This window comes from Felis catus, chromosome D3 (assembly GCF_018350175.1).
Source record: "Felis catus isolate Fca126 chromosome D3, F.catus_Fca126_mat1.0, whole genome shotgun sequence".
NCBI lineage: Eukaryota > Metazoa > Chordata > Mammalia > Carnivora > Felidae > Felis > Felis catus.
In genome coordinates, this window is record NC_058379.1 from 34,773,209 (window position 1) to 34,790,465 (window position 17,257).

Here is a 17,257-nt window from a genome sequence, read left to right on the forward strand (position 1 = left end):
ATTTTTTTTTTTTGGAAGATCTTTAAATGACTGAGTTCATGACTCCCATGTCTATATAAATAATGCTTTTATGAGAAGAACGTTCTTTAAAAAGCCTAATGCATTCTTTGCTTTATTTAGCCACATACCCTCTGAGGCTTCAACAGAATCCAGGTATCCCTGGGAAGGTCTAGGATTATCAAGGCTGTCCGTGGCCTGAGTCACATCAAAAGAAAGGAGCAAGACAGTTGAGGCCTTACTCCCCTAGGAATAGCACCCTAGGCCAGCACTGGGCACAGCTCAACACACACACCTCCACGTCGCAACAGGCATGCCCAGGGACCCTGATTCCTGGAAATACAGCCTCCTTTTCCACAGTCCTGCCAACATACTTCATGAAGGACAACAGCTTCCATTAGCCCACAGCCAACCTCAGCGGTCAGAGTAGTTTTTCTTAGGCCCTTTGAAGACTCCATAGGCTTTTTTAAGGGGAAAAGCAATCCCATGGGTCCTAAGGTAAACATTAACGACGGAGTAAATACATACAAATAATAAACGTACACACAAACTGCTTATGCTATTCTGAAACCACAAAATAAAGGTAAACATATTAATTAAATACAAATTAAACTCCAAAGCCAACAACATTCAGAGGAGTATCCATCTCCTGTGATGGATAATGCTGCTCTGTTTAACGGAAACAGCTCAGGGCTGGGGAGCACCCTGAGGTCAGCGTGCTGTCACCATGTGATGGTGTAATTCTCTCCTACTCCACACATAATCTGTCAGCAAAGGGTTCGCTTCTACCTTCAAACAGCCCACGCAGGACCCCATGCACCACTGAGGCTGCCACGCCCTGGTAGAAATCACCACGACCTGGTCTTCTGCCAGTTCCCTGCCTGCGGACCACCCTCCACGCAGCAGCTGCGACCATCCACATAAAAGGGAGGTCAGACCTTGGCTACTGCTCTGCCCAAGACCTTCAACAGCACCCCCCACCCACCAGAGGCCCAGGAAATGCCACAGTTCCCAACCTGCCCACCAGACGCCATGGGCTCAGGCCCCAAACCGCCTCCTGCTTCCTTCCCAGTGATCACTGTGCTCCGGCCCCACTGGGCCACCCGCCGGCACACAAACTCACCAGGCGTGCCCCTCCCACCCCAGCCCTGGGGTCCCCTCTGCCAGCTCAGGAATACTGCCTCTGTGTCTTTACTCAAGGGCCTTCCTCAAGCCCCTACTCAACCACCCCCTAACCAGCCCTCCCAGTGCGCCCACCTGCCTCCTCTCCATAGCACCTATCACCATCTGCCGTACTAGGTATTTACAAGCAGTAGCCACTCCTGCTGGATGTCTGCTCCACAAGGTCAGGACCGTGGGTCTGATTTGTTACCTGGTGTATGCCCAAGCCCTTGAACAGTGCCTGGAAAATATCTGTCCTGTGCTGCAGGGTCACTTGGTCTTCACATGGCCTCACGCATTATCTCTGTACTCTGCCTCCCTTCTTATCCCATTAGCCAGCTTTTACGGGCACCGAAGCTGTGACACAGTTTTGCCACACGGTGATCACCCTGAAGATCCACGATGTACTTTTATCTATTTTTTTAAAGAACAGCATTGAAATGAACGGGCACAGAAAACTACAGACCCCACGGGACAGAATGACAGACCCGCTACTTTCCGAAACCCCATCCTGAGAAACCCTAGATTCGGGAACGGTGGGGAAGGCAGAGCTGTTGCGACTCAAGTGGTCACCATGAGGCCAAATAATGACGCGCACAGATAAGAGCACAGCGTGACCTGGGAAGCCACTCGAGTGTCTGTCCTGTTGATGACAGAGCTGGCATGCCACAGCTTACAGGCACAACCGTCACATTTCAAGGACCTCTCACAGTCTGACCCACATTACTTTCCGGTTTTATTACCAATTTGTCAGTTATTTCCAGTAACAACCAAACGGATCTCTACCCGTCAAACATCTCCTTGATCCTGCAAGAAGTTTTTATAGGTTTTAAATTAATTACACAAGCAATGCGTGCTCATTAAATAAACCGATGAAGAGAAAGAAGTTATTTATAAGTGCAAATTAGTCCCTGCCCCACGGGGATAACCACTTGACAAATGAGTCTCTTTAGAAGCTTTTCCTGTCAGTGGATGTGTATGGTCAGCATCACCTCTCCCACTCACTCCCCAACACTTCCTTCCTCTGCGCTGGGCCAATGTGGCTCAGCAGCGGGCACCCACATGCCCTCACTGGCCTCTCCCAAACTCCTTGGCCCTTCCTTGGAAACATCAGGCAACGAAGCATCATGTGACATCCCGCAGGGTCGCCTGGGGTTGTTTCCCATGTGCGCCCTATCACACCAAGTACATTGCTGGAGCGTAAACCTCAAGGACATCGTCCCTTCCTCTCTGGGAAACTGTTCTATGAGCCTACAGCCTCCCAGCCATGCAGCAAGCTCCATTCATCTCTCAAGGCACATGGCTCTCAGTTAAACCCTCATTTACTATGAAAAATAAGCCCACTGCCCCAAACAAAGGAGGGTCGTGGAGACTCAGAGCACAGTGAAGGGAGGCTTTAATCAACATTCTTGGAAGAGCGGATGTCTGATGGACAGGCACACTCGGGGCAGTTACAGCAGGCAATTTACCTCCTAGTGTGCAAGTCCCTCCCCTGATTCCTCATTGGCTGAGTACTACAGACGTTACAGCCTTACCCGGAAGTCGCCTATGCCCACGTAAGGCAAAAAGTAGTCTGATGGGAACAACTGTACATTCCTTGAGGTGCCACAGACTTCAGTTCTTTGGGGCATGCTCACTGCGGAGCACATGAAAAACAAGCCCACGGAATGGAGAAGGGAAGAAAAACCAGGAAGTGAAGGGTCTGAGGGTTTGGGACTCCACTGGGCGGAGGTGGGGGGAGTCGTACCTATTTCCAATAGGTTTTAAACCTACTGTTAACTAGACAGCACAGCTTTTATGTGGTATTTCTGAAAATGAATCATCTCACTTCTCGCATTTACTTTATACAGATCCCTGTTTGCCAGCATTACTCTCCAAAGGGTAAAGCTGGCCGGGTTTTCTGGTCTATCCTGGCAGCGGAAGGGAAGGTCACCGGGATCGGCTCAGCATACACTCCCCACTCAGCAGTGGGGGAGCAAGTGAAGAGCAGGCTAGAAACATTCCCTCTGTGAGCTAAGCCCTAGATGCCTCTTTCAAGAAGGACAGTCTGATGATTCATCGATGAGAAGTGGGGAGAATAAGAAAACAAATTAAGACGATGGGAGAAAATGATCCTGCAGGGCAGGAAAGAACAGAGACAACGTTAAAAACACAGAGCAGGACAGTGAGCTTGATGTCGACCATAAAATTACAAGTGGTCATCTGAACATAACACCAGAGACAAGGAAAGAACAGGAGTTGCAAGATGGGGAACAGGAGGTGACGGAGGGCAGGTAGGACGATTTCCTCATACCCACAGGATTTCCAGCTAACGACAGGAAACAAGACTGTGGCAAGTTTGTACAATTATATGTCATTATAAAGAAATGAGGCTCAAGGCATCATCCTGGATCCCTCATCTTTGTGATCACAAATGAACATTTATCACTTCGCTAATCAATCATTGTCCCACCTCATAATTAGATTCAAAATTTAATTAAGATGAGCATGTGTTGGGGTGCCTGGGTGGCTCAGTCAGTTAAGCGTCCGACTTCGGCTCAGGTCATGATCTCGCGGTCCGTGAGTTCAAGCCCCGTGTCGGGCTCCGTGCTGACAGCTCAGAGCCTGGAGCCTGCTTCAGATTCTGTGTCTCCCTCTCTCTCTGACCCTCCCCCGTTCATGCCCTGTCTCTGTCTCAAAAATAAATAAACATTAAAAAAAAAATTAAAAAAAAAAAAAGATGAGCATGTGTTACTTTACAATGAAGAAAACAGCTCTTCAGAAGATTATTATGGAAAAGGTTAGAAAATTTTTCGCTTCTGAAATGAGAGGTAAGGCCATAAAATATGTAGGATTGATGCTATGCTTTTTTTTTTCTTAAAAAAAAAAAGACTTTTTAAAAAGCATTATTAGAGACAGAGAGAGAGCACGAGCAGGAAAGAGAGGGGGGAAAAGGAGGAAAGAATCTCAGGCAGCCTCCATGCTCAGCATGGAGCCCAATGCAGGGCTTGATCCCGGGACCCTGGGGTCATGACCTGAGCTGAAATGAAGAACCAGATGCTCAACGGACTGAGGTATCCAGGCACCCCCCAAAAAGACTTTCTTAATTAAGCTTGCCATAAATCTAAATACCCTGGCTAATAGTCTGACCAGAAAAAAACAAAAAACAAAACTTGCCCTTTGCCATCAGAGGGCAAGTGGGCAAGTTCTAAGTGATACTCTTCATGCACAGGTGTGTGCGTGGGTGTCTCTCTCCCCCGCCCATCCCCCTCCACCTTCCCTACTCTTGTCTTTCTTTCTCTGTCCCTGAACCAGCTCTCCCTCTCTCTCCCTCCCTTTCAGGGAAATCTTTGATAGAGGCACCTTTTAGGACTAGGCATTCTATCTGCAGATCCCAGTTAGAATACTGACTCCATGAGAGAAGAAAGGAAGTGATACTGGATAATGCAGGTATCTTTTTCTTCTAGAAAAGCAAATACTGTTCATAAAAAGGGATCCAGCTCTCTGCTACCCTTTGCAAAGCAGAGAAAATAGGAGGGAACCGATTTCCCCTATATTCTGTTGGCTCTCCAACAGGGCTCATTCAAATTCTGGTAATCCAGCTCTTCCAGGAGCCTCCCAGGGAACTGAAAGCAGCCTAGACTACCTTCTGGGTTAAATCCTGAGCGAGCAGAAGGTTCATGACCTCCAGAGAAGTCAGAGCAGGTCTGAGGTATTCGAAGCAAGGAAATAGACCAGAAAAAGATTCGTCGAAACAGAAGATTCCGCAGTGAGAAACCCATCCAGTGACCCCGACGTTCAGTCCCTCTTTTCTTTTCCTTATTTCAGCTGACAAAGAGTTAGACATCAAGAGAGACAACTCTGGTTCCTCAGGACCTACTCAACTCTCAGCAGCTCAGGGGTCACACCATGCGACTCAAGTCACAAAACCTAAGTCAAACCCCAGGTAAAGCAGAAGCCCCATGTGGTCTCTGACAGAGACAGAGCGTCCTCACCACCACCCTACCGACCTGCTCCTCCCCTCCTGGAGCTCCTGTGCCCCTCCCCCAGCTCCGGGCCATACCTGCTTTTCCATATAACACTTACCGCCTTCTAACCAGCCAGAGAATCTGTTTTCCCACCTTTCTGCTAAAACGTAAGCTCCATAAGGTCAAAGCCCTTTGTTTTGCTCAGACATACCACTGCCTGGCACTTGTAGAAGCTAAGAGATAATTTGTTGAATGAGTGCCATAAAGGTAAGTGGGAAAGAAAACTGTAATATACACGGGCACACAAAAAATAAGACCATTCAACATCAAGTATGTTGTCTGCTCACCAACATGCAAAACCCAGAAGACGCAACGAGGTGGCAGCTAGAAAAATTGAGACCTTGGGACTTTCTACAAGACAAGTGGCCTGGATTCGTGGCAGAAAAAAGGAGGGGAACTGTTTTAGATGAGGGACATGACAAGCAAATGTAGTTACATGGTCTCCGTGGATTTCTTAAACAGCTATCAAGGTCATTTGGGGACAACTGGAAACTCTGAGTATGAACTACATACACGATACCATTATATCTGTGTTCAGTTCTGGGCATTACAGTTGTGAAGGAGAACGTCCTTTCTTCTAAAAGATACATAATTATACAGGAGTCAAGTGTCATAATGTCTGCAATTTACTTTCAGAGGGTTCAGGGAAAAAATACATTAGAGAGGGAAAGAGATAAAAAGCAAGAGATTGGCAACATGTTATTCCCACTGAATCTAGGGGAGAGACTTACAGGCATTCGTTGCTCTGCTCTTTCAAATGTTTTGTGCGTTTGAGACGTTTCAAAATAAAAGACGGGCAAGAGGGAGTTAAAAATAAAAGACCCCATTCTAGGGAGGTAGTGGGGTCAACAGGACGGTGGTCAGCCCAGGAGTGGAAGGGCTGTGCTCCCTGCCCCCCTCACCTTCCAGTCACCTCAGCCCTCCAGAAAATACCATGAGAACCAGAGTCCCACCTGCTCTCCCCAAGGCCTGAAGTCCACACCCACTTTCCATTCTTGTCAAAGCCCTGTGTGTTCTTTGAGGCACTCTTCAAATCCTTCCTTCTTGGAGATACCTTCCCAGATTCCTCCTTTCCCAGCCCCCCTGTATTCAATTTAACTTCCTTGTCTCCCGCTGTACCATGTGACGGGATCCCACTCATCGCCATGGCCACGAATGTTAGTTCCTGTGCACGTGCCTGTCTCCCCTGCCCGACCAGGAACCTCTCCATCACCAGCAGGGACCAGAACCCCGTCTTCCCCGTCTTCTGTCTCCAGCAGAGTTAGCCCAGCAGGCAGTCAAAACAGACGTGGTGCAAAAACTTTCTACCCCTCACCTGTCCTCACGTCTAATAAGACGGATGGCGGTCAGTATGTATCATAATCTTACTCTATTCCTTCTGCTGTGCTTGGCTCTGTGGTAAGTGCCGTCACAGGAGTACAAGTGATGTCATTTAGGTCACTGCTTTTGTGTCCACATCCCAGGAAAGGTAGAGGGCTTCAAAGACAAGGCTCATGGCTGTCCTACCTACCTGCAGCCACCCACAGCAGCTCCTGGCATGAAAGAATCACTAGATAGATGGTGAGCGGTTGAACGGATGAATGCCTATTCCATTTTCAAGCGCGTATTGGAAATTGTAAAAATAAAGATAAATCAAAGTGTAGTATCTGCAGAGACAGGCAAGCCCTAAAAGTAATCTAACCTGTTGGACGCAATTAAATGTGAAGACCTTTTGTAACTCACGAGCTCAAAATCTTTTTGTGCCCTAGCATCTTAGAAAGTAAAGTTTTATATTTTCCAATGGCAATGGCCTTGGAGCAGTCCCGAGGGATACGACAGACACATTCATGAGAACAGTGACACCGGGCCAGGGGAAAGGGTGGGGGCCACATGCCTCACAAGGGATGGGGAGGGACCACAAGAAGTTTGAAAGTGACTGCAAGTGACTCTGACGCATATCCCAGGGAGCACTGAGCTCAGAAGGCTGAGAGAGAGATGTAGCCATTGTTGACCCTGAAGAAAAAAGGAACAAAGAGACCCTGGCGGAGTCCATCGACCCTGGTGGGTGTTCGGTGTTATCAAACTTCGGGCGCTCCCAGAAGACATCCCACTATGTCATTCACATTTATTTTCAACCCAGTACCACGCTTTCCACAAAGGGTTCAATTTAATACAGGAATCAGGTTTGGTAAGAAACAGATTAGATTTCTAGCCTCTCTACATCCTCCCCCACCAACCCCCCACACCCCAAGAAATGGGGTTTCTGGGAAAAAATGAAAATGACTTATGTTAGAATCTCTTGGAAAGCAATTCGGATGAGTGCCTGGCCCAATCCTCCCCGTCCTACGCATTCCATCCTTCCACGATGACCCAACCAGATGCACCTAGTCTTATGAATGCTTTCGGTGACGGAGTGCTCACTATCACTCAAAGTAGCCCATTTGAGGGTCCATAGCTCTGACGGATCTGCTTATCTGTCCCACCCTTGGGTCCTAGAGCCTCTGGGGATCACACAGTCCCCTCACGGGAAGGCCCTGCACACAGCTGAGGTCTCTGCTGCCCAGATGCCACACCAATCCCAGGTGTTTGCTCTGTGATGAACCATCACCCGGATCCTAGCAGAAAGATGAGCACCAAGCTCCTTACCAGAAGCAGGGACACCCTCAGCTGTGTTTTAACCATGCCACTCAAGCTGTTGAGGAAGTGGCAGAAATCTCTAAACTGTCGTCAAGACAACCAAAGCCCAAATATAAATCTCTTTGGGATTCCATCCGGAAGCAGTTTTTAAGCATACACACCCAGAGGAAATAATAGAAGAAAAGGAAGATCCTCTCCGCCCCCTCCTCCTCCTCCTCTTCTCCCTTCTCTCCCTCCCTCTCCCCCTCCCCTTGCTTTCTGCCACGTGGTGATGTGTGTTAAAAATGCACACTGGGAAGGTTTCCACCTTTGGGGTTGGAACAGCTGCTGCCTCGATATTGTTTTTGTTAGTTTTTTTTTTTTTTAACATACTTCGCTCTTTTTAAGGGCATTGTTTCCAAGCTACATGTTTCATAATACTAATTCAGATTACAAAGTGGGATGATTGGCACTTTATTGACAAGAACGGGACCCACGGGTCCTGGGTGTCTAATAAGGACCCCTTTTCACCGTGTGCCCCTGGCAAGCACACTGTCCTGCGTGGCTAGCTGGTTTATCCCAGGAAAGGGCATTCACAAAGGCTTAGGATAAACACGAGAAAAGCCGCCCATGACAGCAACCAGAGCCAAGAATTTAGAACAGGTAGCCTAACTAAACCCAATGCTCTTGAGTCCTTGGTTTGAATGCACAAAGCATTCAGGGAATGCTCCCCAGACTGCTGTTGACTCCATCTGGGAGCACTGACCAAAAGAAGCAAGACAGACATGCTGAACTTCATGGTCGTGAAAGGCACAGGTACAGGCGGAGAAGACCTGTCATCTGGCTTATTCCACCTGTCGCGAGTGACCCTCCCGCTGGGAACCTCCGACCCCGCCGAGGCTGCAGACCACAGCTAAGAGGGATAAAAGTCTGCACTGCCCACACTTTGTGCCTTAGATGGGAAGTGCGTCCTCGAATAGCCACGGAACACTCAAGGCCGATGGCCGGGCACAAAAAGACTAGCCCCTCAGCCTCCCCAGTGAGACAGCCAGACTTCAGTTAGGAGCTCTGCATTCTCCATCACCTTCTCAAGGGGGCACAAAAGAAAGTGACATGACAGAGGGCATGGCTTCTAAGGTCTCAGTCCGACTGAGACTTCAGGAAGATGTCGTGGCTGAAAAACAGGAAGCTGAGTGCTAGCCACGTGTAAGACTGCCTCTAGAAAAGAGACCTCCCGACAAAGAGAACCCAAAAGAGCCCAAGGCTCCTGCTAAAATTTTGAGGACTTTTGGACTTGTTCTTGATTCCTTCTTTTAGTCGCCGACCTGCAAGGTTCTCTCTCAAATTAAGAGAGTGAACCCAAGGTGGTTAAAATGGCTTTGAACTCACCCAAATGCTATCTCACCCAGAGAACCCCCCCTATAGGAATGAGCAGCTAAGAATACAGCCTATCACATACATCTCACTCAGGACAGGCCCAGGCAAACCACAGGACCTAACAAATTTCACTCAGTGTGGGGGATAAGGTCACTGGCCCTCTGACCTAAACAAGACTAAAACCTAGAAGCCACTCTCACAAAAAAGAAGGCCGCTGGGGTGCCTGGGTGGCTTAGTTGGTTAAGCGTCCGACTTGGCCTCAGGTCATGATCTCACAGTTCTCGTGGGTTCGAGCCCCGCATCGGGTTCTGTGCTGACAGCCTGGAGGCTGTTTCCGATTCTGGTCTCCCTCTCTCTCTGCCCCTCCCCCACTTGTGCTCTGTGTCTCTCTCTCTCTCAAAAACAAATAAATGTAAAAATATAAATAAATAAATAAATAAATAAATAAATAAATAAATAAATAAATAAAAGAAGGCCGCTGACATGGTGTTACGGGAATGATGCTTCAAAGCTTCCATCCGCCCCGAAAAACCTTCTTGCTCTGCTCTGTCAGGGCTGTGTCCTCGCAAGCCAAACTCCTACCAACAGAGCCACTGCAAAGAACCAGGGTGAGGCACGGTCTCCAGGAAGCCAACTAAAAGGATATGTTTCATTCGCAGAGATAAAAGAAAAGAAGTAAAGGGACTTCCTCCAGCTCTGTCATACACCAGGCTTACTAATTGTCACCCTGGAATCACAGGTTAGCAGGACATGGTACCCTGTATCTTAGCAGATCATCTGGTACAGTCCTCTGCCTTAAAAGGGAAGATGTTATGACGTCCATTTTATAGATGAGGCGACTGAAGTACTTGCCCAGAATTGCACGGCCAGTGATCCATTTCCTTGTAGAAGGATACGGAGACTCATCCCTGAACAGTGAAAATAATTCCTGTGATGAGTAGCACTTGTGCCTCCTAAGCAGATGACAAAGGAGAAAGCGTGGGGCGGGGGGACTTGGGGGGAGCCAAAACATCTCCTACTTCATTTACTCCCGAGGCCCATCCTGGCACACACAATACACATCAAAGTTGCTCTTGATTCCTTGGGACACATGAGGCTGGAATGACCCCTCGCAAGGAAAACACGAGATTCCCGGAATTTATGTCGAAACCATGTTGGAGAGCCCCGCAGAGGCTAAAACCCACACTGCAACACAAATAAAGGTCAGCGGAGGAAGACCGGGGCAGGATCCTTTTCCAGATCCCAGCTGGGGCTGAGCAAGGCAGGAGGGCAGGAACACTGGGTAGTTTGTGCCCAGGGTGACAGAGATGGGAGGGCCTTTGCCAGGTCCCCTGGAATTCTAGGCGAACCGGACAATCTGGGGTGAATGACAGTGATGGAAGACAGTCGAGAACGTTGTCCAACCAAAAGTGCCAAAGGAGCCTAGATGGAGCCTAGACACCTAGGGGCTGGTCTGGTACAATTCAGTCCTAACCTGGGACCATTTCCTCAGTATAGGCTTCCCGTACATCCAGGACATCCCTCTCCCATCTCGACAGACCAGTGAGCCTTTCTTCTAAATAACGACAGGTCTACCCCTCTGCTGTTCTTTTTGTAGGAAATGGTTTTCTTGGGAGACCAGCCTTGCCAGGGGCAGTACCCCAGGCATCGATGCCGAAAGCTGCTGAAAACACGGCTTAAAACCATCTCTTTCAAAAGAAGAAATTCTGGAATTTGGTGTGGGCACCCGAAAGGAAATGACCCTATTATCTGAGCTCTCTGCCGCGGGTCTTCCAGGGCCTGCCCGGGGGTCTGCCCAGAGCAAAGGGCTTGGGTATTTCTGTCGTTGTTTCTGGCTTCTTCCACATTTCCTCAGACTCCTCAGAAAGACCCACTCGGGGAGGGGAAGCGGTGATAGGGGAGAACTTTCTCATCCTGCCCAGAAGTTTTCGGGCGCAGTGCTCTCCAGCACTTTTCTCTTCACCTTCCAGCCGGGGCATCCCCTCGCATTTTCTCGCGTCTGGCTGGGCTTTCTCTCCCACCCACCACCACCCCCCCCGCCCTCCTCCTCCCCCTCCCCCTCCCCCTCCCGCTCCCCCCAAAAAGTGAATAAACCAATTGCCCCCGAGACGCAAAAAGGATCTGGAGCCTTGGCTGAGTAACTTAAAGTTTCCGCCGGAAGGAAATTATCAAAGGCGAAGGAGAAAGCCCTCGGAGGCCGGAGGGACCGCGGCGGCGGCGAGGAGCGGCGGCCGCTCTGCGTGTCCCAGCGGAGGGTCCCGCGGCGCGGCCCGGCCCGGCCCGAGCGCGGCGGGGCCCCAGCGGCTCCCGGGCGACGGGCCGGCCGCGGTGAACGAGCGCGAAGCTCCGGGGCAGGCTCGGACCCGACCCCCGCCGGGCTGGGAAAAGAGGGCGCAGTGGACTGGGGGCGCAGGGGCCGGGGGAGGGGGGGGCGCACGGACGTGGGTGTCCCCGGCGGAGGGCGGCGCAGGACTCACCCCGAGAAGACACACTTTGAGCTCCCGTATCGCCATCATGTGCTCGGGGCCGGACCGGGCAGGGGCTCAGCATCCTCCGGGGCCGGGGCCGCGCCGCGCCCGCGCCCAGCCTGCGTCCTCCAGTCTCCGCCTTTCGCTCGCGGCAGCCCGCGGGCGGGACCGCCGCCGCTGCTATTTCTGGGCCGCCGGCCCCGCCGCGGTCGGTCACGTGGCCGCCGGCCGGCTCCTCCCGGGACTTCGGGTCTAACCTCGGCGGCCCCCAGCTCCCAGGAACGCCCCCAGACGGCGTCAGCCACCAGGGGGCCGCCCCCGGGACCTGCGGAGTCCTTGGCGGAGTGCCTCCCCGGTCAGACCTGCTCAGCAGCCGGACCCCGCTCTGCACAGCCCCTCCGCCGTCTGCCCCTCCAGCCTCGCCACGGCTGCAGTGCCCCGTGGGGTGGAAGGAGGACAGGGTCCGCCGTGGGGAGACCCCACGGCTGGCTGCGTCCCTGAGGATTTCATTCCTCATCTCGAAGGGGATGCTGCCAGCCGACGTCCTGCAGTCCCGTCGTTAACGGACACTCTAGGATCCCAGCAGAAATGAAGCCCCAGAACAGTTAACTTTGCAACCCACCTGCTCCTGCAGTTCAGGCCGGGGCTTCAACGTACTCCCATGCACTTCTTAACTGTCAGCCCGGAGTTCATTTTTCTATATGTAGTTGAAAATGGTTCCCGAAGCAATGATCTCTTCCTCCCTCCAAAACAGATGTGTCCCTGTCTGAAAAAGGAAACATGCATTGCAGAGAGGAAGCTGCCTTGCTCAGTATAGAAAATGCCTGGGCAGACACCCAAGCCTCAGAAGTATAGCTAGAAATATGTAGCTCCTGGCCGATCTTCTGCAACTTTCCTTAGGCTCTGGCTTGAGACAGTCAAGGAAATCTTGTGGAAACTGTCCTCTTTTCTCCATCCATAGCCCAGAGAACCACATCCACTCAGACAGCTTCACTTGTTGCTACTATATACATGTCAGCTTTTTGAACATATCCATCTGAATAATCCATTGGTATTTCAGATTGGAAATAACATTTCTTACACTTCATCCCCTGTCCCAAACTCTCAAGCCTCTCTCCTGACTTGCTAATTTTTTTTTTTTTGAGAGAGAGAGAGAGCACAAGCAGGGGAGGGGCAGAGAGAGAGAGGAGAACAGAGGATCTGAAGCAGGCTCTGTGCTGACAGCAGTGAGCCCATGTGGAACTCAAGCTCATGAACCATGAGATCATGACCTAAGCCGAAGTCGGGCAGTCAACTGACTGAGCCACCCAGGCACCCCCGACTTGCTAATTTTGATCCGTGACCCTTTCTTTCCCCAGCAGACCACCCACTTTCATTATCTGGTTTTGTTCCTCCTACAGCCATGTTGCAGCGACCTAGAACCCACATGACCCCCTACAGTGGGGGCTTCTGAATCGATACCTCCAGAGAAAAAAAAATCCTACATCTCTAGAGTCAAAACAGGCCCCCAAGCTGACAATTGGCAATTAAATTCCCCAGCGCAGCAGGGTCTTTCCTGGCCAAGTGCAGGCTTGTGGGGGGTTATTCACACAAATCTGGACCACGTGGTTCAAAAAGTAGCCGTGGACAAGATACGGGTCTTATTTAACATGAAGATTGTTGTATCAGCCTCTGTCCTTGGTTTAGTATCCAAAGTAAGGGTAGTCTTTCGTGTGGGCAACAGGAAAAGAGGTCCACCCAGTATTACCCAGCCCTGGTCATAATACCTCACTGTCTTCAGATTTGCTGAGCAGAGACAATGGCAACACAGTTGCAGAGAAACGTCCTGGTAAAGCAGTTCCATGGCCAAGGTCCACAGCAGCCCTTCCCTAATGCCGGCGCTGTCCCTGACAGTATGGCTTGAGTCTCCATTGCCGGCGCTGTCCCTGACAGTATGGCTTGAGTCTCCATGTTACAGTCACTTGCCTTTGGCCTTTCTTCTCACTTCCCAAAAGCCGACTGGACCAGAACGCAAGCCTTTCCATAAGTGGGAATTCATACACTTCAATAGGTCACAGAGGGCAGGACCATTCCCAGACAAAAATGAGCTGACAAAATTTCTCTTCGATTCCCTTACCCTCTTTCATGATCCCTCCCCTTCTACGCCACTCTCCACTAGCCTAGGCATCTGGGATGCCCGTGTGGTGTCTAGGCTCTCCCAAAACAATCCCTTATCCAGGCCTCCTCTCCTGCACCCCCAGAATTACTCCCGTCTGTTTATCTTTCTCCCCACTCCCAGCTCCATTAAAAATCACCTTGTGTGTGTCACGTTCTGTGCTCTGCCTTACAAAGTGGCAGTCCTTGTCTGTCAACCGGACTGCCTTCATGGGTATATTCCCCTTCTCAGCCAGGTCACCCCGAGGAGCTTAAAATTGGCCTTATGGGACACCTGGGTGGCTCAGTCGGTTGGTGGCCGACTTCAGCTAAGGTCATGATCTCACAGCTCATGAGTTGGAGCCCTGCATCGGGCCCTGTGCTGACAGCTCAGAGCCTGGAGCCTGCTTCAGATTCTGTGTTTCCTTGTCTCTCTGCCCTTCCCCAGCTCACACTCTGTCTCTCTCTGTCTCTCAAAAATAAATAAATATATTTTTTAAAAGTTGGCCTCATGAAAAACCTGCTCCCCACAATCACCCCAAGGTGATGCATAAGGCTCTCACCCAGAAGGGAGGACGATGGCCACTACAACGCATATTTTGGGAGTGACAAGGTCCTGGATAGCTCTCAACTTTTTAAAGATATAATGTTCTCTATGAATGCTATTATTATACTCTTTGATTACTGTGCTAAGGGCCTGTCCTAACTCCTCTGGTATTTTCTGCATATGAAGTGGTTCTGATATAACCTAAGCAGGGGTAAAAATTCAGTGATACACAACTGAGAATTTATTAAATAAAATAAAATAGAACGTGAAGGTTTTCTTGAGACCTTTGTAAAACAAAAGGTCACTGGACTAATTCAGAGTTCCGCCCTTCTGCTGCGTTAAAGTGTTCAGTGGCACCAAACAAGATGAAATCCAAGCTTTTCAGCACATCTTGCCCAAACCAGCCTCTCTCCTCTGCCCACCTGGTGAAACCCTGTCATCCTTCAGAGAGCTGCTCAAATTTCACCTCCTCAGGAAAGTCTGCCCTGAGCTTGTACACACTTGTTCACGCGTCTCGTAGCATTTACTCAACATAAATAAAGGAATTAACAGCTAAATCCCTTTTATAAGAAGTCAGGGTCTAAACGGATACACAGGTGGAATTACCCATCTATATGAAAGGTACCCTTATACTATGTGAAGGATCCTTTCTGTTTTACCAGGGTTTAAAAAATAACTAGTAATGCTCTAAAAAGAAAAGTGACTAGCAATGATTTTTTTTTTTTTTTTTAATGTCCTTCTCCAGCAGGATCTTTGACCTCTTACACTATGCAAACTGTTTTGAATACTGTTTTGTGGATGTCCGGTCATGCACAATATGGCCCTAGGACCCAGGGGCTTTGCATAATGGATGGTTGAGCCTGAAATGTTCATCCTTGGACTTCATCTCAGATGGTTCTGCATGGGGATTTTTTTTTTTTTTTAAAGAGTAATTCACAGAGACGCCTGGGTGGCTCAGTCGGTTAAGCGTCCAACTCTTAATTTCAGCTCAGGTCGTGATTTGTGAGTTCGAGCCCCACGTCTGGCTCTGTACTGACAGTGCAGAACCTGCTTGGGATTCTCTCTCTCTCTCTCTCTCTCTCTCTGCCCACCCCCCCCCCTCAATCTCTGCCCCTCCCCCCACCCCGGAAATAAGTAAACTTAAAAAAAAAAAGGAGTAATTCACCAATGAGTATTTTGCAAAAGTCTACCAGATGACTGGAAAATGCCTGGGGAAACCACCGCATCCTTTCCTTAAAGATTAGCAAAAGCCAGTAAGGGCCAGAAGCTTGGTCATGTTTTTTGAACCAACAAATCCCTTTTCGGACCATAACATAGAAATAAGTACAAAAAGGGAACCAACACAAAGCCTGCCTGTTTGTACCCAAACAGGCACACAAAGAAACAAAACCATACGCGAAAGGAACAAAAAATCATCTCGACTGAGATAAAGGGAGGACAGCTGTACTCACTGCAACATTGAATGGATGAAACAACTGAAATCCCTTCACATTTGGGGAATGATCACGGCATTGAAAATTACGGCGTTTCGCTAGGGTATGTTTAATGGTGCACATCTCTCTTAGGTAGTAGATAAAATGTGTATACCGATGCGGGGAAACAAAGGCAAAAGAAAAAATTAAATTTCCTTACAACTTACAGCCCATTGACAAGCCCTCAAGACTGGCAAAGTGACATTCCTCTAGGAGCTCAGCTGCCTAAGGGCAAAAGGCAATCTTAGCCCAACCACCTCCCCACCCTCCAGAATCCTGTAAATCTACTTTAACATACAAAAATTCCTTCGGAAACCTCCTTTACCTCTCCCCGTCCCCCTCCCCCAAATATATGTTAGCAATCATCCTCCAAGCATATGGCCCACTGATAACGTATGTGAAGGGTCTCAAGCCTGAGGTTGTACTAGACAGTAGTAAATGACCTTTTCCTAACAATAGCTAGCCCCCTCAGGATCCTGGAAACATTGCTTCCAAAATTCTTTGGAGACTTACACTATCCCCAACCCCTTCCCAACTTGAAAGTGTGTAATCAGTCACCCATCACAAGCCCAGTGCAGCTCTTTCTACCCACGGGTCCTGTCCCCATGCTTTAATAAAACCACCCTTTTGCATCAAAGATGCCTCAAGAATTCTTTCTTGGCCGTGGGCTCTGAGCCCTAATATTCTCTACATCATATGCTGTGTAGACTTCTAGGGAGGTTTGTAGCAAATAAGTTTCTGTGGGAATAACATGACACAAAATTGGGGCTGCATGTGAAAAAGGATAAGCCATTCAAATGTGTTGCAGCTCATCAGACCGCAAGCTGATCTCACAAGGCCAGTGGTGAGTCATTCTGGCCTGCTCAGGGGCCAATCAAGGAAAAATTTAAGTGTTTATGAACCTTGTTTTTAACAATTGCATCTTTCTTTTAACGGAACTTTAGTGTCTGCAGTGTCCATTAAGTAGATCTCATTTTCTTAACCCTTCCTTCCTTCTTCTCTTCCGCAAGTTTTAGATATTTTCAAGTAGCACATGCTCCTCTCTCTTATTTGTAATTCAGACCCCTTAAAGACATTTTGAGGAGCTAACCTCCAGCTAAGCCATGGATGTCAGGGATTTTAGGAAAGCAGAAGCGAAAGGGGCTCACAGTTCACCCACAGACTTGGAGAAGGAGAAAGCAGTCTAAAAGCGATTCTGAGTTTCGGGGAATGCCTGAAAACAGAAGGAGCCTCCATGTGTAGGGAGGAGAACGGTCAGTCCCCAGGCACCGGGAATGGGCCAGCTTGGTAGGTAAGAGGATACACTTCCTCTCTGAGTGACTGTTCTCTCTTCGCAACTCTTGTTGTCTTCATCTTGGTGGGGAAAGATGGCAGCATCTCTCAGAAGTTCAGGGGCAGCAGCTGGAGAAGTCAGTGAGTTGTCAGCTCTTCAGACAAATGGATGAAGGAGGGTCAAGACCCACTTTCTACGTTTTCCCCTTTACCAACAGAATGGGAGTA

At 49.3% G+C, this 17,257-nt stretch overlaps 1 protein-coding gene across 5 annotated transcripts in view; it reads right to left on the reverse strand.

Moving 5' to 3' along the window:
* The window catches only part of RAB31 (RAB31, member RAS oncogene family), a 136,014-nt gene extending 123,655 nt beyond the window's left edge, over positions 1-12,359 (reverse strand). For 2 of the 5 annotated variants that reach the window (XM_045042400.1, XM_045042399.1), the window contains exon 1: positions 11,615-11,828. In XM_045042400.1, the coding sequence (XP_044898335.1) occupies positions 11,615-11,653 (39 nt within the window). In that variant the 5' untranslated portion in view covers positions 11,654-11,828. Of the gene's footprint in view, positions 1-11,614; positions 11,866-12,227 lie in introns of those variants that run through there. The other 3 variants (XM_045042398.1, XM_045042397.1, XM_023241743.2) reach the window with 3 other exon arrangements.
* Positions 12,360-17,257: the final 4,898 nt, after the last annotated feature.